Source organism: Enoplosus armatus, chromosome 6 (assembly GCF_043641665.1).
Source record: "Enoplosus armatus isolate fEnoArm2 chromosome 6, fEnoArm2.hap1, whole genome shotgun sequence".
NCBI lineage: Eukaryota > Metazoa > Chordata > Actinopteri > Centrarchiformes > Enoplosidae > Enoplosus > Enoplosus armatus.
In genome coordinates, this window is record NC_092185.1 from 21222284 (window position 1) to 21247213 (window position 24930).

Consider the following 24930-nt stretch of genomic DNA (forward strand, 5'->3'; position numbering starts at 1 on the left):
CAGCCAAAGCCTTGAACAGACCCATACACGTTGTTGTGTAAACAAGTGGTGTTCAAACCCCCAGAGCTTTACTTTAAATTTAAAATAAGATCCCAAATTCTCCAAAGATCCCACACAATACAAAAAAGTGTATACATGTAACATTTTCCACTCAGTAATACAACCATACAAAGAAAATGTATCCCTGGATTTTAATATTTCACTAAATTTAAGTGCAGTTTTCAGTACCCTCAATGGGAATAGAGAATATGTGAAGCTGTGGTGAAAAGGCTTCTCTAACTTTGAGGATGATTAAGGGGAAAAACAACAAATATTGAATAATAAGCATCCATGAATTGAAAACAATGTTAGGAACAATAAGTAAGAATGGATGTGACAGTTAATGCCCAAATGCGCTGAAAGTGATAATTAACGGGTCTGCCTTTAGGATTTTTGTTTACTTCTGAACTTACTGAACTTTCATGTGTTTAGCCTGAACTCAGTGTCTGTCATGAACAGAAACAATGACATATGGTGGGATTATTCTCAGAGACATCTGTAGTGATTATGGTGAATTATTTAAACAGAATGTTGGAAAGCACATGTGACTAGTGAAGTATTGTAAGTATAATAGCCTAAATGCAAAAAACACTGGTTGAGCCCTGATTCATTTTGTCTGTTAAGATTCAGTTTCCTTTTCTGGTTTAGAAACTGAAACATAAAGGTATTAATTTGTCTTTCATCCTTTGTTTATGAATCTCATGTCACTGGTTGGTTAAGACAATTCAATATGTGGTTTTGATTTGGTAGTAACTCAAAACCGAGGTACCAAACTGCAGTGATTCACTCCATGAAAAAGACTATAACTTTAGTGGAAGACATGAGGGCACTGCACAGAGAACTGCTGTTTGTGTCAGAGAGCTCTAGAGGGAGACAGCTACACATTTATTGAGAGAGCGAGAGAGAGAGAGAGAGAGAGAGAGAGAGAGAGAGAGCATTCCTTGTAGAGAGTTTTGAACTGTTTGGTTCTAAATGTGCTCATCATGTATTTGAGCCATTTGTATTTCAGTTGCATATTTTAAAAAGGTAATCTACATTTTACTTCTCCCCGTAACATCTGTAAAAAACGTTTTACTGTGAAACAGCTAAGCTATGAATGAAAGCAGTGTGAGCAAGAATAAATAACAACCTTCCAATTTACTTAGAAGGTAATGGAAGGAAAACTGAAGGAGGTGCAGGCAACACAAATGTAGTACAATTAGTTTGAAGGAGCACATAACCAAAACATGATCTACACAAAACATCAACACACATACAGTATATTGTCACTTGTTTAAAATTATATAGTACAGTGTGGATATACATGAAGTAATAAAAGTGATAATAGATTAAAAAATCAACAGCTAGAGGAGCTCTTTGCATGAAAACATTCACCACCTTCAGATTCTCTGCAGGTGTTGTCCTCCTTATTCTGAGGAGAAGAGATCACACCGTCCTTATATTTCTTGCTCAGTGACAATATGCACGTTGTTGCCTGGGAGATGTTTGTGTGTGACAGGTTGGAAGTGTTGACACGCCACAAGGCAGGTCCGATGGGATGTTTTAAGATCATGAGGTGATAAATATTTTTTTTCCCACTCCTGGTAAAACTCACCACTCTTACTTTTGTTGTGTGCATGTGTGGGATGTGTATGTGGTGTGTGTGCGGTATGTGTGCAAAGGGCAGACAGTTCAGGGAGAACTTGATCCCAAAGCCCTGCATGAGACAGGGTACATGCACTGCAAATGCATTACATGACATGAATGTGATTATATGCTATATGCAGACATCAGATTATTTAATTTGTTTCATATAAATTATCTGTTGAGTTATATTATGATTGAGCACATTCCATTATTTGGAATAATTATTGTTAAGCCAGTATAGAAAGATTACTGCACACAAACTCTACCAAAATGAGCAGAGCTGACTGGACCAAGTCTTGCTGTCACTGAGCTCCTTGTTATTTGCTGAGCAGGCTGGGATCTTGTTCCAGCAGGACTGACGTGTCTGCGTCTCTCTGGATCCCCCTGTCAACAGGCTTACTGCCTCAATGAAATGAAGCAAAGAAGAGTCTCTCTCTGAATCTCTACCAGCTTCTGGAAAATAGTTATTTACATGTGTGGAAAACGTATTGGAATGCATGGTGGATTGAGCAGCGTGTGGCTCATCGGCCACTAAACAATTTGCTACATTAGGTCACATTTTCTGTCTTAAATCATATGCTGGAGGACATGCTGTGTGTGGAGGAAGGACGACTTGTCCACTTTCTAGGAAGGTTCACGCACATTTGAGGTCTGGCCCTGGTCCTAAAGCAGGTCAGTTCAGTAGCAATAACCAAGTCAGCTATGAGCTCTTTTGCAATTCAAAATAATGCTTGAAAAGCATGGAACAGCTTTTTAATATAACTTAAGAGTGACCAAAGAGATGAACACTGAAATAATATCAGTTTAATAAATCTGACAACGCGGTGAAAATGCTGTGTGATATATCTTATTTTCAGTGAAGGCAACTGTCCTGGACAGAATAACTGGGAACAAACAGGAGCAGCAGCAGAATGATATCAGTGATTACTGTAATATCTGTAGGTATTACATTACATGCTGATGGTAATTATTCTGGATACATTGGGGTTAAACAAAATCCTGTATTTGAAGCATAAATAAAAGGTGACTACTTTGCTGAAAAGCTATATCCTGCATGGGATCCCTCAGTAGCACTTGGGACAGAGTTGTTTTCTGTGAACATATTCCTGCAGTTCTACTCACATAGAATGTATGTGGCTGCTTGACGTCGTTTACAGCTTCCCCGTTTTCACACTGATAAGCATCTTATGGTAATGGTGTGGGGGGGGGGGGGCATGGTCACTGTTGAATAGTGTGATTGGGTCTGAGAAAAGTTCATCAGTCAAGTTGAACAGATCAGATGCAGCCTTTGATGAGACCACAGAAACTAATCATCAGCGAAGCGCTCTAACAAACAGTCGGCAGTACTGGAGGACCACAGCGGCCAGAGTGAGGAGGTGCTGGTGTCATTTGCAACAACAGTCCAGTTATTCACTCTAATAAGTACAGTTGTATGAATAGATCTGAGCTATTATGGCACAGGTGTAGTGGCTTACAGTAGGACAGCAGCCGGTTGTACAGGTATGATGCTTTCATTTGATTGTCTTGTAGCTGTGCTTGTGTTTTTTCTCCTGCTGAGTTTTCACAAAGAAACACACTACTGACTACATTTCACCCTCTTCACAGACTGTGCCATGGATCGTGTGCTGAACACTGCTGACAAGTACATCTTCACTCCGTATGTTTACCCATCCTCATGGCCCGAGGACGGGGCTCTGCGTCAGATCATCAGCCTGTGGGTGGTGACCAACCTGGGAGCAGAGCTGATATACCTGGGCTTTGGTGCTCTTAGCTTCTACTATGTGTTTGACCATAATCTCATGAAGCATCCGCAGTTCATTAAGGTAAACTGTGTAATGGACCAGGCCCTATATTCACATTTGTAGACCACTCAAAGGTCAATGGAGTGATTGGTGGTGTGAAATGAACAGACCTTGAAACAATTCCAAAGCTAACTTCTCCCAAATGCTAACTATGTGTCTTTGACCCGACGACAGAACCAGGTAAGAAAAGAGATTCAACTGGGAACGGTCTCCATCTTCTGGATGAGCTTCCCCACAGTGGCCCTTTTCTTCTGGGAGGTCAGGGGAAACAGTAAACTTTATGACGACGTCAGCGAATCTCCTCTGGGTGAGACAACGGTCACCTGAAACCCCAGGCCATGTTTCATGTAAACGTTAACGTTAATGTGAGCTGATAATAGCCATCAATCAAATACTTCTCATTTGTTAAAACCGGTTGTAAAATAGTCACAATGAGACCCATTAACCCACTGGTTTGTTTCTGTTTCAGGCTGTACCGGGGTGTTCCTGAGCATTGCTGGTTTCTTGTTCTTTACCGACATGTGTATCTACTGGATACATCGCTCCATGCACCATAAGAACATTTACAAGGTGAGCTTCAGCATGTTTATGGCTAGCTTAAAAAGGTGCTCCAGACAACATTTGATATAAACAATTAATCAAATGACTGTGTGTAATGGGAAAGTGGTCGCTCACAGTGACAAATCCACAGAGAATTATCACCTGACTCTGCAGCTCCTCTCAGCTCAGAATTTTAGGATCCACGTGGCCAAAAAATGTAACTATCACAGGTTAGGGTTACAAAAGTAGTGCCGTATATATGACCATTTGGTCACATAGTTGTTAGATGGGTCACTTAGCTCGTTTGAAATCAATAAAAGGTACCGAACGGGCTAGGCTTTTTCCATCCGAAGACTGTTTTTCGTCATACTTTCTGATCCTGGCTATAATTCACAGCCTCGTGTACCTTGCTTGTCTGGTGCATTTTTCACAAAAACCTTATTTTCAGACCATTTGTGTTTCTCCCCCTCAGCACTTACATAAGCAGCACCATACATTCAAAATCCCTACGCCTTTTGCCAGCCATGCCTTCCACCCACTCGACGGCTTCCTGCAGAGCTTGCCCTATCACGTCTACCCTTTCATCTTCCCCCTCCACAAGGTGCTGGTCTACTTGTCACTTTTCTAAACATTCTTGTGTTAGGTCTGAGGAGAAACAGTATTGCAATAAACGTTTGCTCGAAAAGTAGTGTAAAAAGAAAAAAGCAATGAATTATATTATTAACATGATGTCACTGAACTGTAAAATGTTTTTAAATGACATATGGGATATTTACATTACAGGCGGTCTACCTCTCACTCTTTGTCTTTGTCAACATCTGGACCATTTCCATACATGATGGAGACTACCGCCTCCCCAGTTCACTGATATGTCTGATCAACGGCGCCGCTCACCACGTAGACCATCATCTCTTCTTCAATTACAACTACGGACAATACTTCACGCTCTGGGATCGTCTAGGGGGCTCCTACCGACACCCCTCGGCCCTGCTGCGGAAGGGGCCACATGACCACGTTTGCAAGCTCATGGCAGAGGCTGCACAAACACAGTGATGATGGAGCTAGAGTCCGGATTTTTCTTTTCTGGTTTGAACCTCTCAGGGAGGTTTCGATAGAGACGCTCAGCCTGGGTCATGGCACAAGAGACAACGGCATCAGATGCCAAGCATCCATCAGGAACAGAACTTAGAAAGCAGAGACAAAGATAACACAATGGATTGTTCTTCTAAAAAGAGTTGTCCAAATGTTAATAGAAATGAAATTCCATTTTCCTTCAAGATTTCTGGATAAGATGGTCCATATACAGATAAAGTACAGGTGTTGATAACAATAAGGGTAAACTGTTTTTAGAAACACCTCTCAATATAACACAATACACCGGCACCAAAAACTACAGACTCAAATGACCGAAAAAGTTGAATCAACGCCTTAATATAACAGTTTTGACAAAAGCCAAACATTTTCACTTTCATGAAAGTAGGATTTGTTGGAAGGTTGTTGATTAGTCTGCATTAGTTTTAGTTACCTAATACACTGGCAACACTGGAGTGTAGTTACTCTTAAAACTTTCCCTTTTTCTTAGACATTATGCTCCCATATTTAGCCACAGTCCACTTTCTTACATATCAGAGGCTTGAAAGAGCACTTTGTCTTCTTGTGCGTGTGTGTCAGGGTCTTAACCAAGATATGGTATAGAAATTGACTAGAATTGACATATTAGATACTATTCCTCCACTACTTGAGCTCAAAATGCTGTAAACTGTTTTAAGCAATCTATGAGGATTATAGGACACTTTGTAGGTCTGACATATTTACATCCAGGACTGTATTCATCCAACTACCAATATGATGTTCTGATTATGTGCTTTATGATGGGAGTGATGGAAAGTTGACAGATTTTTTAGTAAGCAAAGAATACTTTTACACAGACCCTAAGTACAGACACACAGTATCTGTGTCCATCCTCCTGACTTTTTGGATTCATCACAAAATAAAACAAACATTAGTTTAAGATGAGGACGTGTCATTGTTAGCACAGACAAGAGCTGCCTCCTGGACTGGAATCAATACATTTTATTAGCTGTCAGAATTAAAACAGTCTGAAGAAGAATGTGTCATACAACATACAGCTGACAACTGGATGCGACTCTTTCCCATTTATGTTGTCACAAAGTTGTTATTTTATATTTATATCTATAAAGATTACAATATAAAATACTCAATATCAATGAAAAATACGTTTATGCATAATTTCTGCTTAGCTGGAACATACTGCAAATCACTCCAAAGACACAACAAAATGCGAAATATGTGAATTACACATGCCTGAGGCCAGTGTCCGCTGGCATGTGTGTTTTTCTGTCCTACAGTTTGACTCCAGATTACTCTTTCAGCTTCCAGTGCTCGGTGTGTTTTCATGCAGGCTCTGCAGGGCGAGGTCTGTCCACTTCATCTCTTGTTCTTTCACAGACTCGGTGGATCCTCCGTTGTCCTGCTCAGCCTCGGGCAGCTCACTCTGACAGAGGACAGGGGAGACAAGATGCCATGAAGAAGAGTAGCAGTTCACTCTGCTATACATAAATAGTATATTATCAAGACCAAAACGGGATATTTGAGGGAAGCAAAAGATGAACCTGAATTAAAATAAACAGGGATATTTTCTTTCAGATGCTAGGAAGGAGCTTATGGTTGCTCATGTCAGCACCTGACAGCATGCAGGGGCAAATTTGTAAGCCCAGAAGAATTTATGTAAGAATGTAAAGCCAGAATCGCAAGTGTCATACAGGTTTTGAGCCTGACAGAGGACAACCGTCACTAGATTTGAGCAAGAAAGTATGGCCTCCTTTTCTCACTATCTTCAAAAGCGGCTTGCTCTCAGTTTTGGCAGTTTGTGAGCCTTGCATGCCAAATGAGAGCAGATCAAATTGCCCTGTCTAAAATGCCTGCACTATGTCCTATTAAAGCCTGTTGGCCCAAAAATGTTAGGAAGCTCCCTCTCACAACCACCACTGCTCAGCAACTGTCACACCCGCTGGAAAACAAAACCTGAATTCATGTACTCAAAATGTACTCTATACTCTATACTTTTATAGATTGGGTTTTTTTTTTGTGCTCACTAAACAGTATTGTCATCACTAAACATCCATATTGTCTGAATCAACAATAGTCTTTGAAAAAACATCTCCTCCTATATGAAAACCAAATCTTTGTTCATTAATGTCTGCACCTGACTGTAAACAAAGTCTGTAAAAGCTGGCTACTGCTAATGCTAACATCAACCTGTTTGTACAGCACTTACCAGAGGGATGGTGACATCTTCATACGGCAGTCTGTCTTCCCTCCAGGCATCGTCAGTGAGGTCCAGGACTCTCCCATCTCGTTGGATTTCACTGTCCATCCTCAGATGCTACTCAGATCTTCTCCTCAGACCGAGTTAGCTTCAAGCTAGCTGCAACCTTCCTTTATACGGTCTATGGCTGCAACACTTACAATGGCAGAAGGCGGAGATAGCCAGTCAAAGTCTGGTGCTACACTTAGACATACAGCAGTTAGCTTGCCACACAATACGAGTGACAGTAACACAGGCTTTGCCAAAGGCTGTGAACAACAGTGTTTGAGTATGGCTCTGTGAAGAAATGGGTTCAGTTTCAGCACAGAAGATGCGGTAATTGTACGTAAACAGCTGACGCTTGGTTATGATGTAAGCAATGATGCCTTCACTTGCTGGGGAAAATACTGTATTACATATACATTCAGTGTGAAACAGCCTCTTCAGACAATTAATAATAAACAATATCAACAAAACAAAAAAAAGAATGATGATTAGAATAATGTCGGTTTATGCCAGTTATGATCAGTGTGCAAATGGCTCCATAAAGGTATTTAAAAAAGGCCAATCAACTACTTAAATCTTGTTGTAAAATGTATTTTTGTACATGATTCCACCGAATATATGACAAAATGTTGACTACGTGAGGACTGAGCGAACTTTATCCGCTGATGAAGACCTTGAGATGCGGTTGAAAGTTAATGAGCTTACCTTGTGAAACATATTTTTTCAAACTATTGTTCCATGATTGTTTCCGATGTTAAGAATGAATGTAACCGGCCATCCCGGTAATGTTTCGTGGTTTCCATAGTAACCGGACGCCTCTTCTTTGAGCCGTGCTCTGGCTAACAGGACCAGATAAAGACATCGCAAATTGTTGTGTTGGTTTACTGCATTTGAAGGTAACAATTTTAAGCTTATAACAGATGGGCAACAGCAGTTTCTTTCAGATAGATTTCAGTCGGCGATACAGTAAATGTGGAGGTCTAACTCAGCTAACGTTGATGTTACTTCAGTAGGTTAGCTAGACTTACAATTATAGCTTTAGCATCTAAGCTAAGTTTGACACCATTGCACTCAAGTAGTGTTATCTACAGAGAGAAATCTCTCTGTAACGTTAGGTGTGTCAACGTTTTCTTTTGGAGTATACTTTTGAAATAGATACTCAATATAATCAACTTTAAATTTATATTGCCATTCCATGGGAAACCTTATCCAAATATGTTCTTGGCATCAAAGATAGCTGAGAAGCACTGTGCTTGTAAACTTTGTCTTTGTAAATTAACGTTACTTGTGCAATAAAAGATTCATCAACTAGCTAAATATTTCCATTCTCATCAAACACGTGATATTTTTTATACATTTGGTACCTTTGGTGTTAATGTTGACTTCAGAGGTGGTAATGGGTAAACAAAATGAGAGAGAACCTCTGCATCAGTCAGTTTTACTGTAGATATCCACCAAATGTGGATGGCTATGTGTAATCCTGTGCTGAAGCTGAGGTCCATGAATTCTAATTTCAGTTTCTTTTTTATAGGCACTGCATGATGTCAGCCTCTCAAGAACAGCAGGCAGAAAATACAAAAACATGTGCCAACCCTGGAAACCCAGTCTTCTCCTGCATGATGAGTCCAGCAGTTAAAGACGTACTGCCAGCGCTGGGGGCAAATCCACAGAATATACTGTACAGGACAACTTCTAGTGACTATGGTCTTCTCCCTCCAACCTTTGAAAGCTCACCATGTGCTTTCCACCCTAAATCACAAAAATTCTCTGAAGACCTGGGCAAGACTGGGATGTATCATGACAACTCCTTCAATACAGCCCTAGACCGAAGCAGGGTGTATGACTGTCCCAATTTACATAACACCATCTAAATGCATGGCTGACTTAATGTAAGACCATTGGTTCTGTGATATTTGTAATCCATGTGAAGTCTAATTTTTGAATAGACCACTCTAAGTAAAACAGTGTAAAAAATAGAATACCTATACAATGTATGCACAACTGTTCTCTTTGATAATGAGCTAAGACCCTTTTATTACAGCATTAAGTAGGTTAACAGGTCAGAGCCTGTGAGGTTAATAATTGTTTTAAACTGATAATAGTGGAGAATTCAGTGTGGTGTAGGGAAAGAGGGAAAAAAACAGAGATTGTTTTGTTATGGTCTGTCACATTGTTACACTGCATATTGTGGAAGCTTTCATTTACCCAGTTCTGTCTTTTGAATAATAATATCAACACCAATCAACAATCACTACACCATCACATGTGTGATTGGGAGTGCAGATGCCCACTTTCTGAGATGTCAAGCTGGCCCAGAGATGTGAAACCATATTTGTTTTGATTACATAGAGAAGGATTTTGGACTTACTTCAGTAGACTGCAGCCTGGAACATGGACCTGGACCCTGCTGCACCCAGCCCACCTTCAGTTCCTCTCTGTTGTATCCTCCTGATTCCCTGGCCCAAAAGACCTTAAGTTAGTGTTAATGAATGTGACCTTTTTGATGACCAATAAACTGACCCTCAAAGCATTTATTTTTTTACCATTCAGTGGTAGAAATTGAAAATTCTGTATCATATTGTTCTAGCACATCAGTGGGACTGTGTGATTTGTATTCAGTGAAGACTCAGTATCCAAAGTTATGACACCATATATCTTATAGGTGCACTTTTATATTTCAAATGGAAATATTTTGTTTTGTGCATCATTTTATACAAAAAGACGTATTGAGTTTTTTGTGTGTAAATCTTCTGTTGATTGCGTTCACTACTCGTGGGAAAGATTAGCTTCAGGGCATCTAGTTCTGGCATTCACGTGCTTTCACGTTTCCTTTCACATTTTTTTTTACAATAAACAATTGTAGTAGCACACTTGAAGTGTCCGTGTTGGTACTGTAGTCAAATGAACTATACTGCAAATACTATATGCAACTTTACTTTGTGCATTTTCATTGGATGTAATTTTATTGCTTTTCATTATTTTATTTCTGTCATAGAAAATAGAAATACAATATACAAAACGAAAAAACAATGATTCCAGAGGCTTCCCATACAGCATGGATAATGAAAGAAAGAGAGAAAGATTTTATTTTTGAAAAAAACGGGAAACCGCGGTCTTTAGCGGCATGTTGACGTTGTATTCAACAGAAATCCCTCTACCTCCTCCGTCAGCCGCGCCTCCGCAGCCACAGCTGATGATGGCCACATCGGCTGCCAACGCTACGGAACTTAGCAGCTAGCGGTGTAGCGTCGTTAAAATGTGTACGAGGTGTTAGCTAACCGTCATATGAATGTTCTGGTGTCGAGTTAAGAAAAGGTGTGTTGCGGAATATAGGCAGGGCATGTAAATGTGTCCCTTTACCTCACCGGCGTTTGAGTACCACGCGTAGTTCATTGCTATTCACGTCAGCTAACTTGTATAGTTTGACAGTAGGATCAGAGGAGTGTCCAGCTAACCGGGCTAACAGCTAGCTGGCTAGCCACAACACAACACAACATAGCTAGCTAGTTAGCTGTCTGTTTTGTTAACTACTTCGGTCTGTCCCTACTGCGTTTGCCTGCTGCTGTTTTTCAAGTGGCAGCAACGTAAGTATGCATTTATGTTAAAATTAAACCATTATAGTTTTCAAACGAAATGATAAGTGCTAGTTTGTGAGACTTGGTTTTCATTTGGAAGTGCTAACGTTAATGTTACAATGCTTGCTTGGTGGGTGGCTAGCTTGCTAGCCAGCTAACTGAAGAGCTGAAGAGCTGTTGTTTGTCAACAATACTAAAATGTCTCAATAATTTGGTACACGATGAGTTAATTGTTGATACACAGTGACTGTCTATTTAATCAGCACAACTTTAGATTGAAACAGATGGACATCGTATAGTAGATACTTTGCTTGAAATATGAACAGCTAAATGGCTAACGTTAATGTTGATTTTCCTTCCAGTTTTCACTATTTTATTTTTAATTTTTTATTTATTTCTTTCAGACTTGACACTTATCTTATGGGGTGTGTAACTTCAGCTAGTTTTAAGCTCTGCTGCTAGCATAACATGATCAGCAGTTGAACAGTTAAATATACAGCTCTGACAGAGTTAACTTTGGGGCAGTGTTTCACTTTTTCTGTTTTGTTTGTGTTGCTTCTGCAGCTATGCGAGCCCTGGATGAGAACTGGACCTGAGCCTTGGGCTGTCTATGATGATCAGAGCTTTCCTCATTGCATCACCTGACTCCTGGTCCATTTAACCAGACATATTATTACTGCCAAACCAATCCCACATCTCTGCTTGGCAACAGCATGATCATTTACGCTGACCCCACCCAGCCCACTGGGATAAGTATCCCCCAAAACCAAGCTCTCCAAATGATATGATAGTAGCTGCCTGGATCACTTTCTGTGCCTGCAGGAGCCTTGCACGGGTTCTGCTCTTCCTTTCCTCCTCAAACTCCCTTCCTCCACTCTGGGAGACCCTTGCTAGTGTGGTCTCTGGCACTGGAACCATGGGTAACAGCTGTGTGTGCCGGGAGGATAGTGACTTGGAGGACCATCATCATGGATCATCGAGGGGAACCCGAGGACAAGCTAGGCGGGTGGATCATGGTACGGGCGTTGGTGTTGACGCTGGAGAGGCTCGAAGCAGTCGACCCAGGGACCCGGTCAGGGACCCCGTCAGGCCACCACGCAGAGGACGAGGGCCCCATGAACCAAGACGGAAGAAGCAGAATGTGGATGGCCTGGTGCTGGACACACTGGCTGTTATCAGGACACTTGTAGACAAGTAAGTCAAATAAGAGTTATGATATTAATAAGATAAAGATGATGAAGGGAGGAAGAGTTAGAGGGGTCTATATAGTTTCTATATTGATATACTATAGCTTCACTAATGGTGTCTGTTGTGAGTTCTGACAATGTCTCATCCATCTAAAAATATTTTTGTTGAAGTGTGAGGACCACAACAAGCAGACATGTGACCATCCCGGTCTTTTGTTATACCATTTGTCTACTATAAATATCAATACTTTTTATAACACTATTCAGCACTTTTTAAGTAATTAGACGTGGAGCAGCAATAGGGCAGCCGCAGTGCCCTGGAAAAGTATTCAGCTGTACTAGCATATTTACTAGGTGTGTCGGCTCGGCACATTTGGACCCCTTTCACGTTTTCATACAGTGAGATTTATATTAACATGAGGGTTGCAGTTTTGTCAATAGAGGTCAAATGCCATGATCACTCACACTCACTCACAGTAGCTGCCCATGAAACACAATCTCAGTCAAACTCATAGAATCAGAAAAAACATAGAGTTGTCTTCCAGCAGAAGCATCACATGAGGTTGTTTTGTTGACATGAACACGCAAACGTTGCGTGCACGACTTTGACAAGGATGTTTGAAGTAGTGAGCAGTGTGTACAAACTAAAGTCACATCTTTGAGATGACAAAGTCCTGAAATTCTTGCAACACTTAACTTTAGGTTTGCCTATTTAGCATTCATAAGCAGGTTTATAATGCACTATTATGTAGTTGTAAGCAGATGTAAGTGTTTATTAATGTAAGTAATATTACCAAAATCCCACATGGAAAATCACTTTGATTATTAGTATTATTTAGCTAAACTATTTAGCTTAACTACCAAATAATACAGTGTATGAACCACATTTTTTAAAGCTGAAATATCAAATGTTTTTCAAATTAATATATTAATATATCATTATGTCTGTAGTGTTGTGGAGTGTGGTAGGAACACCACAATGAATGTTGTTAGAGACGCTCTCCATACTGCATGCTTTTGCAAAAATGTTGATTGTGTGGGCTGGATCACACCTGTCTGGTTGACAATGCCAATGCCATCAAACTTCACTGTGTCATCAAAAAATATATCCACTAAAATAGCCTGCCTAAAACATAGAAATGTAACTTTGAGAAAAATTCATCTTGGGCCAAACTGACAAAATAACTTACAACAACAACTTTTTTCACCTGAACTAACAAAATACAACAAGCAGAACTGGTCTTCTCTTTATTATTACATGATTTTTGAAGTGTGCTCTGCAGTTAGTGTATTGGTAAGATACTGTCAGCAGAGCAGACTGAAAAACCTTCACAGAGGTGACTTGAATGGTGCTTCAAGCAGCTGCTACAGGTATTTGGTCTTATACCTGTGGCTTCAAATAGGCAGAACACTTACGAGAGGACATAAGTGAAAGCCAGTCAGTTTCCTTTATGTACTGTTTCCTCTCTTGATGTAGTGATGCAATGATATCACAAAGATTTGCGTTGCCTGTGTAGTTGCTGAAGCACTTTCTTCCTTGTCCTCTTCCACTGAGCTTCTCTTCAGGGGAAAAAAGCTGTTCAATGTGACCCTTTGGGGTTTTCACCAGCATGGGTCTGACTGGCTTTGAGAACAAAATATGGACAGGGTGACTGTTGAGTGTGGAACGGTTCAGGAGATATCTAATTTACATGAAAAATGAAAATGAATGTGGAAATAGGTCCATGTAAATTATAGGCGGTGTAACCTGTTTTAGTTGTCTGTTTTTTTGTCTGGTCCTATAAGTAGCAGCAGCATCAACCTGGTAGTAGGTGGTATGCCTCATTTTTCTCAGCCTACCTTAAAAAGAAACCATTTTCAGTCTCCTTTCCATGAACCTGGCCAATAAAGCATCTCTTATGTCCCGGCATAATGTGGAGTCGTATTTCTTGAGTTCATGCAGAGGCACTCCACATCCATCTTCACCAGTTTTAGGCGCAAATTAGGTTTTCTGAGTACCTCCATTACATAATTTGAAATAATGTTGATTTATGTCTTCCAGGACCTTTGTCACAGCTCTGTGCAGCCTTCTTTTGTGTGCGACAATCCAGTCTCAGCTTGAGGTCTTTTCCAAACTGTTCTTTTCACGTACCCCTGTAGCTTTTTATGTTTAGAAATTGCAGTTCATAGTTAAAAGAAATCGGCCTGCAAATGTTATGATTATTTGATCTCCTCTTCTTCAGCATATTCTCTGTCTGATCAAGCCACTTGTTGAACTGCCTAGATGTTTTAATTTCCTATGACAGATTTTACTGTTCACTTCATTGATATTTATTCTAGCTCGATTTTTTTCCACACAGCTGAATTGTAGTCTACCATTTTAGCATGACAGGGTAGATATAGATGTAGCTACAGGCTGATAACTGCATTTCATGGTTAAGGTTCAGTATTTGTGGCAGTTTGCAACATTAATATGGTGGAGGAGGTGTACATTCGATGGTCTTCAGCACATGTTCCTGTAGTTGCATTTATTTGGGGAATGGGAGTGAGCGGTGGAACATGAGAAATCATGCTAAATGCTGACACCTCAATTCCCGGGCTCCAACTCAAAAGGGAAAGTTACAAACTGCAGCTTTAAAGTTTAACATTATTCCAGGTGTGCAACTGAATTTAGCGATCAAGTGTGTATATTTTTGTATAAGATACAGCAAAATATCACTTCATTACCACTGTCTTCTGAATACTCAAGCAGCTCTACGTGAAACATGCATATACATTTATAAGAATTTGTTCACAGTTGAAAAATGAAAAGAAATGAAAGAAAATTCAGTTACAGTTTTACTGTGTTGCTTTAGGAAATCTGAGCTTCAAATTGGCTGAAGTTATGGCTGTCAAAACGAAAGCAGTCTTCAGCTTGAGATGAGCCCTGACAAGCAACAGTAACAGCAGCATCATCAAAAACAACACGCGCTGAAGTAAATCCATCACAATTATACGCTTGCCTTTAACCTCTCCATGGGTCAACATTACCGTCCATAGCCATCGCTGCCATTACAGTAGCACACACAGGCATGAATCATTTGTTTACATAATTTCAGATGCAGTGATCACAGGGTCATAAACAGTTGAGGTATATTTGCTATTGTGAAAATATAGAGCAGAGTGTGTGGTGTATAGCTTCGCAGGTAAAGTGAAAATGATGTGAGAAACACTAAACCAGGCAGCTATCACATTCTGTGCAAACTCTGTTTTGTTTTTCAGTGACCAAGAGCCCCCGTACTCCATGATCACTTTGCACGAGATGGCAGAGACAGGTAAGCAAAAATTGAAAATTCACACACTGACCGTGGACATAGCACTGTGTCCACGTAGCAAATGAAATGGCACTTTTTAAAAAGATTGTACAGAACACACTAAGCAATGATGCAAAAGCACTGTTGATGTGTTTGAAATTATGGGATCAGGGTTTATACAATGGGAAAAGGTAGGAACATTAGCTCTACTTAGAAACAGTAATTTGACAAGGTGGCTAATGTCTCAACCGACAAAACCATTTCTTGGTTGGCTTTTAGTCATGTGCACAGCTCTTCATACGTGGAGTCAAGATTACACCTTCTACAAATTATTATTAGTAGCTTTGTAAGCAGCAGACAGTCACAGTATTTAGCCTATTTGACACCTCATTCAAACCACCCAGTCAATGATATGTACATATATTTCAGTATTTGAAAAGCAGGTCTAGCAGCAGGGTGGAAAATTAAGCATAATTGGTTTGCTGTGTTCTGTTGTTAAGAAGAAACACAATTTTGAGGACACAAAGAAGATGGGTGGGTTTGAATGAGGTGTTAAAGAGGCGCTTTATGTAAAACTGGAGAGACCTGAAGAGGGCTGCAACACCACCTGTCTGCTGCTTACAATCCTGCGGTAATACTGCTGCCTCAGCATTACTCTTAACACACACACTGGGCCAGAGTGTGGGGACATTACATCACCTGGGGAAGGGACGTAGTCACGACTTACACTGCAGACATCATGTATTGGCCACTACTTACATTACTACCTTGATCTTGTGAACTGTGTCTGAATAGAGTTGAAATATTCTATTTTGAAGTTTGTGCAGCAGGTGAATAAAATAAAATAGTTAGACAGAAACTGACAGGTCTGATTCTTAATCGGGTTTGTGTCTATTTGAAGCTTCAGTTGGTGTGTGTTTTTGGTTTGTTGTGTGTGCATGTGCTTTCTTGTGCATATGGTGAATGATGCCCTCATCCTGTGTGTGTTTGTGTGTATGCTCTCGCGGTAGCCTTTGAGTTCTTGTGTCTGGGTCTCATGCACATATGGCGTTTGATGCTCGCATGGCTTGGTATTGTGTGGCTTGACAACAGCCAAGTTGGGTATTAGCTTGCAGATACTGAAACCTGAAGGCAGCCAAGCATCAAGTCGGTCAGCCAGCCCGTCATTTTCTGTTTGACATGTGCTATGATGCTACATTATTCATCAGCCAGTTTCCCGGGGCTTTCATAAGTGAGTGTTAAGAGAGAGAGTTTCTCACTGAGTCATCTAATGGACAGGAAATGGATGTTTTAGTATTTATGCTGCTTCTGATACTCATAATCCCGGGGCCTGTCTCACAAAGTGATTTCAGCACAGTCCAATTATCTGTGAGTTATCTGGTTTCATTAGGACTAACAATGGCAATTCTTGTGTTTTTGCAAGAAGATATTTATCAGAATGAAAGAACATTTGCAACACAGAGAACAAGAGAGCCAAACTGGACCAAGGAGGAGAAACCTCTGAATGGTCAGATGAATTCAGTCAGTAGAGTGTCAAATCAATCTTGTCATCGCTTCTCCCTCAGATGATGGTTGGCTGGAGGTTGTCCAGTCTCTGGTTCGAGTGATCCCATTGGACGATCCGCTTGGCCCTGCAGTGATCACCCTTCTATTGGATGAGTGTCCCCTGCCCACCAAGGTTAGTGGCACAAAGAGAGATTTATTTGAGGTAATACATTTAAAATTTGTGTGTATATCTTTGAGGTTTTACATTTATGATGTCTCTCTATTGCATAAATATGAATTATTATTGAACACAAAACACAATTGTGTTAAACTAACCTCCAGTGGATATTAAATACCTTTTCTATAGAAATAGATATCCAGCTTATTCAGCTCCAGAGACAGAACTTTCACCACTACTTTACTTTATTGTTTTCGTTTGGCCTCTGTTTTCCACCCCCTCTCTCCCACCCCACCTCCTTTTTTCCCCTTTGAACAAATAAAATCTGGTTAGGACCCCCTGCTTCCCTGTCCAAAGTAACCTGAGGACAGAGGACATACTATGACACTCTGAACAGTATGAACTCTGTACTCTTTCCAGTATTCAGCAGAAATATGCTCCACCTAACAAAACATATTTTGCATCCAAAATGTAAAGCTTCAAACACACATACAGTCAAAAAAAAACTTCAAAAAGGATAAAACTGTACTTGTAACACTCCTTGCCTGCAGGTGGTGCATGTTTCATAAATGCAGAGTGTATTCCTTTCCTATTCATCACTCCATTTTCTTCAGCTTTTGGATTGTTTGGTAGAAACTGTGTGTTATATGACATTCATTAGTCTAACCGCTCTGTCTCTTCTCTCCAGGATGCTCTCCAGAAACTCTCTGACATGTTGAGTCTGAGTTCGGCTGTAGCACGACAGGACGCTCTGAACCCTGCTAAACACAGAAACACCACAGCTGTCCTAGGATGTCTGGCAGAGAAACTGGCTGGTACAGTCCACATTTACACACTTGTGTAATCCTTGAGTCAATAGTCTTGCTCTTCATCGCTTCCTCTGGTATGTTACTTGCTCGCTATGAACTTGATGACATTCAAGCTCATTGCAAGCAACTGATCACAAGAAACTGACAGTCTGTGGGTTAGTCAACTTGCAAGGACTTTAAATGAACCTTCACTCAATTCCTAACCCTATATTAAAAGGGTAGGTTCGATCTCGACTTGTTACTACTTAACCAGAGACGGACATATTCATGGACGCTGTTCTTATGTCTCAATGTGCAGTTTGGTGGGATATCAAATGGTTAGATTAGACTAGCTTAGCTCAGTCATTCTTGGAATGAAGAAGCAGCTCCTCTCAAAGTCAGGAACACACTTCTTCCTGATCACTGATATTAAAATACTTGTGAGATACTATTAACACGATTTCTTAATCTTAAAAAAAGCATCAACTGAAAGTTGACAGAAGGGTGAAGAAAGATTTATTTGATTTTTTTTGTTCTTGTCATTTCATTATCAACGCCTAAGAAACATCTTAGGAGATAATGTAGCAGGGTTTTTATTGCTGTTGATATCAAAAATGATTTCCCATATTTCATTATTTGGGTTAGACAGAAACACAAACAAGAAGAAGTTCATATATTTCTAAACTGTTTCTCTCTCTCTTTTTTTTCTTTTTTTTTTTTTTTAGGTCCGGCCAGTATTGGATTGTTGAGCCCTGGAACCCTTGAGTACCTTCTAGAGAGCCTGGTAAGGAAACACACACACACTATCTCTCACACACTCTTGTGGTGGCAGTCTGCATGTCCATGATTAACTTTGTGGAAAGGCATGACATTAAATTGCTTGGTTTGTGTTTATGGCAGGTTGTCCATGGATGTTGCGTTGGAAGGGTTATCACTTTTTTCTTGATACCTCAGCAACCGAGCAACTTTTTTCTTTACAAAAAACATAACCCAAAAATGCTCCATGCTATTCTTCCCTTTTAATTTTTTACCACCATTTTCATTATATACCTCACATACTTGCACATTGTTGTTGCTTAACTTGGTAAGGTGACTATTGATGTTAGTGGTGATAGTAGAAAAGATTGCATGGGATTCTCTGTGTAAATGCATCATTAAGACATCAGTATACTTCAAATGAATGTATGTTGGGATATCCATCCATGTCAGGAAGGCAGGTTGGTAGATTTTACAAATGACTTCCAAACTGCCACCTCACTGTTTTCTAATCCACTCTCTTTGATGTGCTTTGTCAATTTGCAATTCTGCAATTGAAGTGTTTCATACTGATCCAACAAAAAGCAACAAAAAACATCCAAAAGTTGACAACTTTAGTGGGAACGTGCAGCTGCTTCTCAGTAGCCTTTGACAATGTCATTTAATGTGAAGTAGTTGCAACAAGTGTCGAGGGGGACTCTGGAAAGAAAAAACAAGAGTAAGGAAAATATTTTTTGTAGATGCATTTTATGTACATGACTGTCAATGACTTCTCATGTTGGAGCTAACGGATGTATGTAAATGAATGTTCTCATTAGAGTCTATACTGAAAGGTAGACATAGTGAGGGTTGTGCAGTAATAAAGTGATGTCATTGTGAAAGCTGTCAGTTACAAAACTCTCAGCCACCTTTTGGTTTCATCTAACATCTGTCCATGGAAGTATGCACACTGTGGATTAATAACAGAAGGCAGGATTATACAAGACCATGTGTATTGGTATTGTATGTTTGCATGAAAGCAAATGTTTTTGTCTGGGTCAAAATAATAACCTGAAAAAGAGCACCAACTGATGACCATTTCTTTTCGGTCTTTTCTGTGAATCTCCCTCCAGAGCTCCGAGGCCCACCCTACTGTCATGCTGTTTGCTCTCATCGCTTTGGAGAAGTTCTCCCAGACCAGTAGGTGCACTCACTGTATTTGTAGGCCAGTTCATATTAAAGATTCATGATGAGACAGGAAAACTAGTGACTTCCTTATCGAAGGAATGAGCAAAGTGGCTACCATTGCCACGACAAAAGGCATGTCCAGTGTCTACTACTTCCTGGGGTTTGCTTTTGCATATGAAACATTAAGCTATGACGTAGAGACAAAGAAGTACTGTTCTTCAACAGTTTCTCCTGTTTATTCCCAAACCAATATGTTGTGTCCCTGAAGCATGTTAATACTCTAAACTAAAACTTTACAAGTCTTTGTAGTCCCCACCAGCCAATAGCTTCCGTCGGCTTAGATCACACTGCGGCAACTTTTTTCTACAATGTTTTAAATTAGTTTGTTGGGAATTTTTTAACTGGATTTAACACTTAATCCTAACATTGCCTCTCCTACGTAGGCCTTTGAAGACATATTTCGCTGAAGTCACTTTCATTGTGTCTCTGACAGAGTTTTATTTTGGGATCTGTTTGTCTGTTTTAACACCCATGCCTGGTGCATCTTCTTGCCCTCAGGTGAGAACAAACTGACGGTGTCTGAGTCGTGTATCAGCAAGCGACTTGCTGTCCTGGAGTCGTGGGCTGAGCAGCCTGACTACCTGAAGAGGCAGGTCGGATTCTGCTCACAGTGGAGCCTTGACAACCTGTGTGAGTACCCCCCATGTTTTCAACATTGTATGTTTTTGTGCTGAGTAGACAGGGCCACAACAATCTCTTTAATTCATTTTTTTGTGTGTGTCTGAGTCAGTGAAGGAAGAAATGTGATAATATTTCCACTGTCCTCTGTCCAGTCCTGAAAGAAGGTCGTCAGTTCACCTACGAAAAGGTCAACCTCACTAATATCAACGCCATGCTCAACAGCAACGATGTCAGCGAGTACCTCAAGATCTCCCCCACTGGACTAGAGGTTAGTCTGTGTGTGTAGTCTGTGCCACATTTGCCAGAATTCATGGATGTGATCAGTAGAGGCTATACTCATTAGCCTGATATAAATGTTTTTCACAATTATACATAAAATCCAAATGAATTATGAATGTTTTCTCTCCCTTTTGCTCCCCTCCTCAGGCACGATGTGATGCCTCGTCCTTTGAGAGCGTGCGCTGTACATTCTGTGTGGATTCGGGCATTTGGTACTACGAGGTGACGGTGATCACATCAGGAGTGATGCAGATCGGATGGGCCACCAAGGACAGCAAGTTCCTCAACCATGTACTCATCTTCAGTAACTTTACTGTTCAGCCTTTCTACAGTTTTTTTTGCAGTCACACCATTTAGCGTTTATATGTGTGTATGTGTGTGTTACAGGAGGGTTATGGGATAGGAGACGATGAATACTCGTGTGCGTATGATGGCTGCAGGCAGCTCATCTGGTACAACGCTCGCAGTAAACCTCACTCTCACCCCTGCTGGAAGGAGGGTATGTACCACACACACACACACACACACACACACACACGGACAGACACACACACACGGACACACGCAATTATGACTTAGGACTACTGTTTTTCTTAACCATACACTTCAAATAAATTTTGAAGTCGTTGTCATCTTGAACAATAGAAGGAAGGGGAAATGTCACACACATTTGTTCAGAAACTGCTTTATTGTTTTTAGTGTCTCTGGAGTGTTTTTGTGATTTTTAGCACCCACACACTGCTGCCACCGCCAGCATTCAGGCTCTGATTTACCTCCCACATGGAGGGATGAATAAATAACTTTATACTGCTACGCGTGTTCATGTGTGTCCCATTTAGGAGATGCCATTGGCTTCCTGTTGGACCTCAGCAAGAAGCAGATGATCTTCTATCTGAACGGACATCAGCTTCCGCCAGAGAAACAGGTCTTCTCCTCTGCCACGTAAGTCCACATGCACAGTTGTCCGCCTCTAGTTTCAGTGGTTAGTCTCCCTCATTCACATCTTTCTTCTCTCTTTTTCCTCCCTTCCTTCCTGTGCGTTTCCCTCTTCTTTCTTCTGTCCCTACTTCTTTCTGTTTCAAATTGACTGCTCTCTTTCCTTGACCTCTGTGGATGTCAGGTCCGGTTTCTTTGCGGCAGCCAGCTTCATGTCATACCAGCAGTGTGAGTTTAACTTTGGGGCCAAGCCTTTCCGTCACCCACCTTCTGTCAAGTTCAGCACCTTCAACGACTTCGCTTCACTGCTGCCCAGTGAAAAAATCATCCTCCCCAGGTGAGAAATGAAGCTGGTCCTTAAGGTGATTCTTATGGCCGTGTCTAAAATGGACTACACTCTGAGAAAGCAGCATGTAATCTGTTGTCTTACCCAACTGTCCTCTGACTAGTGAATCATTTGTTTGCACACAGTGTCCAACATGTAGGTATGGCACCCTACAAACATAACTCATCATCTTTTGGGCACACATAAGTAACATCTTCGTGAAGCTTAAATTGTGATTTTGCGGACAAAATGTGACGTACCCTGCCACAGCAAATGTAGCTAAACCTACATTCTACGATTTTGTTACATACTATACACCTTGTGATGTACTCTGTGGAGCACACACATATACACGTATATGTGTGAACCTCAGGAAGCCAAGTTGTCAAAGCTTTGCTGCACTGCCGTTAAGTTGTTTTACTTGTCATGAGAAGTCATTTACATTAATAGAAGTAAGAAGGCAGTGTAATATGTTTAAATGTTCATCAAAATTCATCAAGTAAGAGTAGGACTCGTCACAATGCAAATACGTCATGTCGAACTGCAGAGCTAAGTTGTCGTCACTGTACACCAAAGAAAACAGCTTGTCTGTAAGTGGAAACATGTATCTACTTTTGTGTGTGTTTCCCAGACACCGGCGTCTGGCTTTACTAAAGCAGGTCAGCATCCGAGACAATTGCTGCACGCTGTGTTGTGACGTCATGGCTGACACAGAGCTGCGGCCCTGTGGACATGGGTATGTGTGCATCTGGTGTGAACAAACAATTCCAAACTATTCAAACAAAATGCTGCTTGTCTTTGTAATTAATATGTTAGACTAATACCTAAGCCAATGTTCGTCCATCTAGCATTTTCTGTGAATAGATAATAAAATCTTCCTTTATGCCCCCCCCCCCCAAATCTCTCCACAGTGGTATGTGTATGGAGTGTGCCTTACAGTTAGAGACGTGCCCCCTGTGCCGCCAGGACATCCAGGCCCGCGTCAGACTCATTGCACATGTCTCCTGACACACTTCCTGCCCCTCGTCCAATAAGGAGAGACACACATAAGCCCGACAGCCTCCTCCTCCTCTAATCCCCCCTCACCCAACAGGGCTGCGAGGGCGGTGCCACAATGTTGTGATGATACCAGAATGGTGGCTTCTGGTAAGAGGCGACGACGATGGAGAGGTGGAGAGCAGAAAAAGAGGAGACGAGAGGAGGGGAATTTAAACCACAGCTGGATCCCGGGAGCTTTCCCTCATTTACCTACATCTCCTCTTTTGTATCCTTCTGACAACTCACTGCAGAAGCTGGGCCAAGAATCATCAACTTTCAACTAACAGTGTGTTTTTCAGACAAAAAGCAGAAACAATTTAACCAGATTACAAACAGAACCAACCTCTCATCTGCAAGCCCCTGCGTAGAGGTTGTCAGACATCCTTTCTATGATGTGAGGATCCCACTGCGCTTTCAGCCCAGAGGCTACTACTATTTAATCCCATCACCGTAATGCACACGTCTGCAGATCTGAAAGGGCTGGGTGGCAGAAAAGAACACAGCCTTTAAGTACAGTATTAAAACCATGGTACAGATACAGATACATGTATCTCACTTTCATGTTTTTGGGTAAACATATGCGAATTATGATGTTCTCGAGGTAGCATTTTCATTGTCTTTTCTCAAGTCGTACCAACTCCTATCCTGTGGTCAGCTTCACTGTTTGTACTGATTGGTCGCCCTCTGGCTTGGTTTGCCATCAGGAAAAAGACACCTTTTGGTAAAATATCAGATTTTGGTCTTAAAAATTGCAGAAGTATTCCTAGAGTTCAGTTGTATGATTCGGTTTACAAAACTAAATCTTAAAAATCAAATCAGCTGTCACACGACAGAGAACGTTAATTACATACTTTTTATTTAACAACCAGTAAAAAAACGAAATACTTGAATCTGCAGTAGAACCAATTGATTTTCAGCACGGCTGACCTTGCTGCTTTTTGTGCTTTATTGTCTTTGCTCAGATGTTGATATTTCCTCTGTCTCGGCCATATGTTTGAAGAGCCAGTGAGGGAAGAAGTAGACAATTGAATTTCCACCTTCTGAATTTTTATTGGATTGCCTGATTGGTGCTAACAATTTGGCAACAACTTGTAATGCAGCTCCACCATGAGTCAGACTCATTTGAGGAGCAGCATAACTAAATATGTCTTAATTTTTGTTTGTGAGGACAAACAAATGCGTCTGTATTAAGACTATTTTCAATCCACAAGATGTGATTTAATTTTGTGTTCTAAATGTTGGTGAACACTGATGTAGAAACTTGGTTCAGAGGTACAACAGGTTTTGTTGATTGACAGTGTTGTATTGGCCGATCAGTAAATTGTTTAAATGAATCGTTTTTAATATCAGTATGTTGACTGAACATCCCAGCGTCATTCTTAAGATGTTGTCTGATTTGGCAGTGAAATACTTAACATAAATTAGCAAAGAAACTTCCCACAGCACAGTGACATGCCCTAAAGAGCGTGGGCTTGATTACAGAAGAAAATGTGTACTTATGTTTCACTTGCTATGAATCACAGCACTCTTAGTGGGATTTCTTGCATATAGAATTGATCTTGTTGAAACAAGTTTGTCAGATTGGTCGTGTATCTTCCAGGTGACTGGTTCAGACTGAGTAAAATGGGGTTTCCCTCTCTGTGCTTTATATAACGGCACATCTCTCTGCTCTCATTTTGCCATTTCTCCATCTTTCTCCCACTGTCTTTACAAGAGCCTCATGTTTCTGTGTGTCTTTCTGTCCATCCTTTACTTGAAGCATCTCTGGGTTGACTGACATTTGTAATTTGGAAACAGGTGACGAAATGAACATATGAGAGATTGTGATTCAAGAAAAATTATATTTGTGCAATTAAAAACAATCTGACATTTCAAATTATCCCAATTAATAATTTTGACTTTAATTTGGTCAAATTGTTTAT

At 40.7% G+C, this 24930-nt stretch overlaps 3 protein-coding genes across 4 annotated transcripts; 2 read left to right on the forward strand and 1 right to left on the reverse strand.

The window, feature by feature from the left end:
* Positions 1 to 442: 442 nt before the first annotated feature.
* Positions 443 to 5060, forward strand: LOC139287013 (lathosterol oxidase-like). Of its 2 annotated transcripts, none has more exons than XM_070907971.1 (6): positions 443 to 583; positions 3271 to 3488; positions 3642 to 3774; positions 3937 to 4037; positions 4480 to 4608; positions 4791 to 5060. In XM_070907971.1, exons 1-6 carry the CDS (start codon positions 511 to 513, stop codon positions 5058 to 5060), a joined length of 924 nt encoding a protein of 307 aa, XP_070764072.1. In that variant the 5' UTR covers positions 443 to 510. The 2 variants fall into 2 exon arrangements, with proteins under 2 accessions (XP_070764072.1, XP_070764071.1); XM_070907970.1 differs by lacking the exon at positions 443 to 583 and adding an exon at positions 2005 to 2179.
* Positions 5061 to 5767: 707 nt separating this feature from the next.
* anapc13 (anaphase promoting complex subunit 13) lies at positions 5768 to 7645 on the reverse strand. Its single transcript, XM_070907910.1, has 2 exons — positions 7306 to 7645; positions 5768 to 6522 (listed from the first exon to the last, which is right to left on the reverse strand). Exons 1-2 carry the CDS (start codon positions 7402 to 7404, stop codon positions 6397 to 6399), a joined length of 225 nt encoding a protein of 74 aa, XP_070764011.1. The 5' UTR covers positions 7405 to 7645; the 3' UTR covers positions 5768 to 6396.
* Positions 7646 to 11700: 4055 nt separating this feature from the next.
* rspry1 (ring finger and SPRY domain containing 1) lies at positions 11701 to 22978 on the forward strand. The gene is made up of 14 exons (XM_070907887.1): positions 11701 to 12110; positions 15344 to 15396; positions 16941 to 17053; positions 17727 to 17853; positions 18552 to 18610; positions 19695 to 19761; positions 20308 to 20439; positions 20583 to 20698; positions 20857 to 21000; positions 21097 to 21208; positions 21549 to 21651; positions 21830 to 21982; positions 22602 to 22706; positions 22882 to 22978. Exons 1-14 carry the CDS (start codon positions 11701 to 11703, stop codon positions 22976 to 22978), a joined length of 1791 nt encoding a protein of 596 aa, XP_070763988.1.
* Positions 22979 to 24930: the final 1952 nt, after the last annotated feature.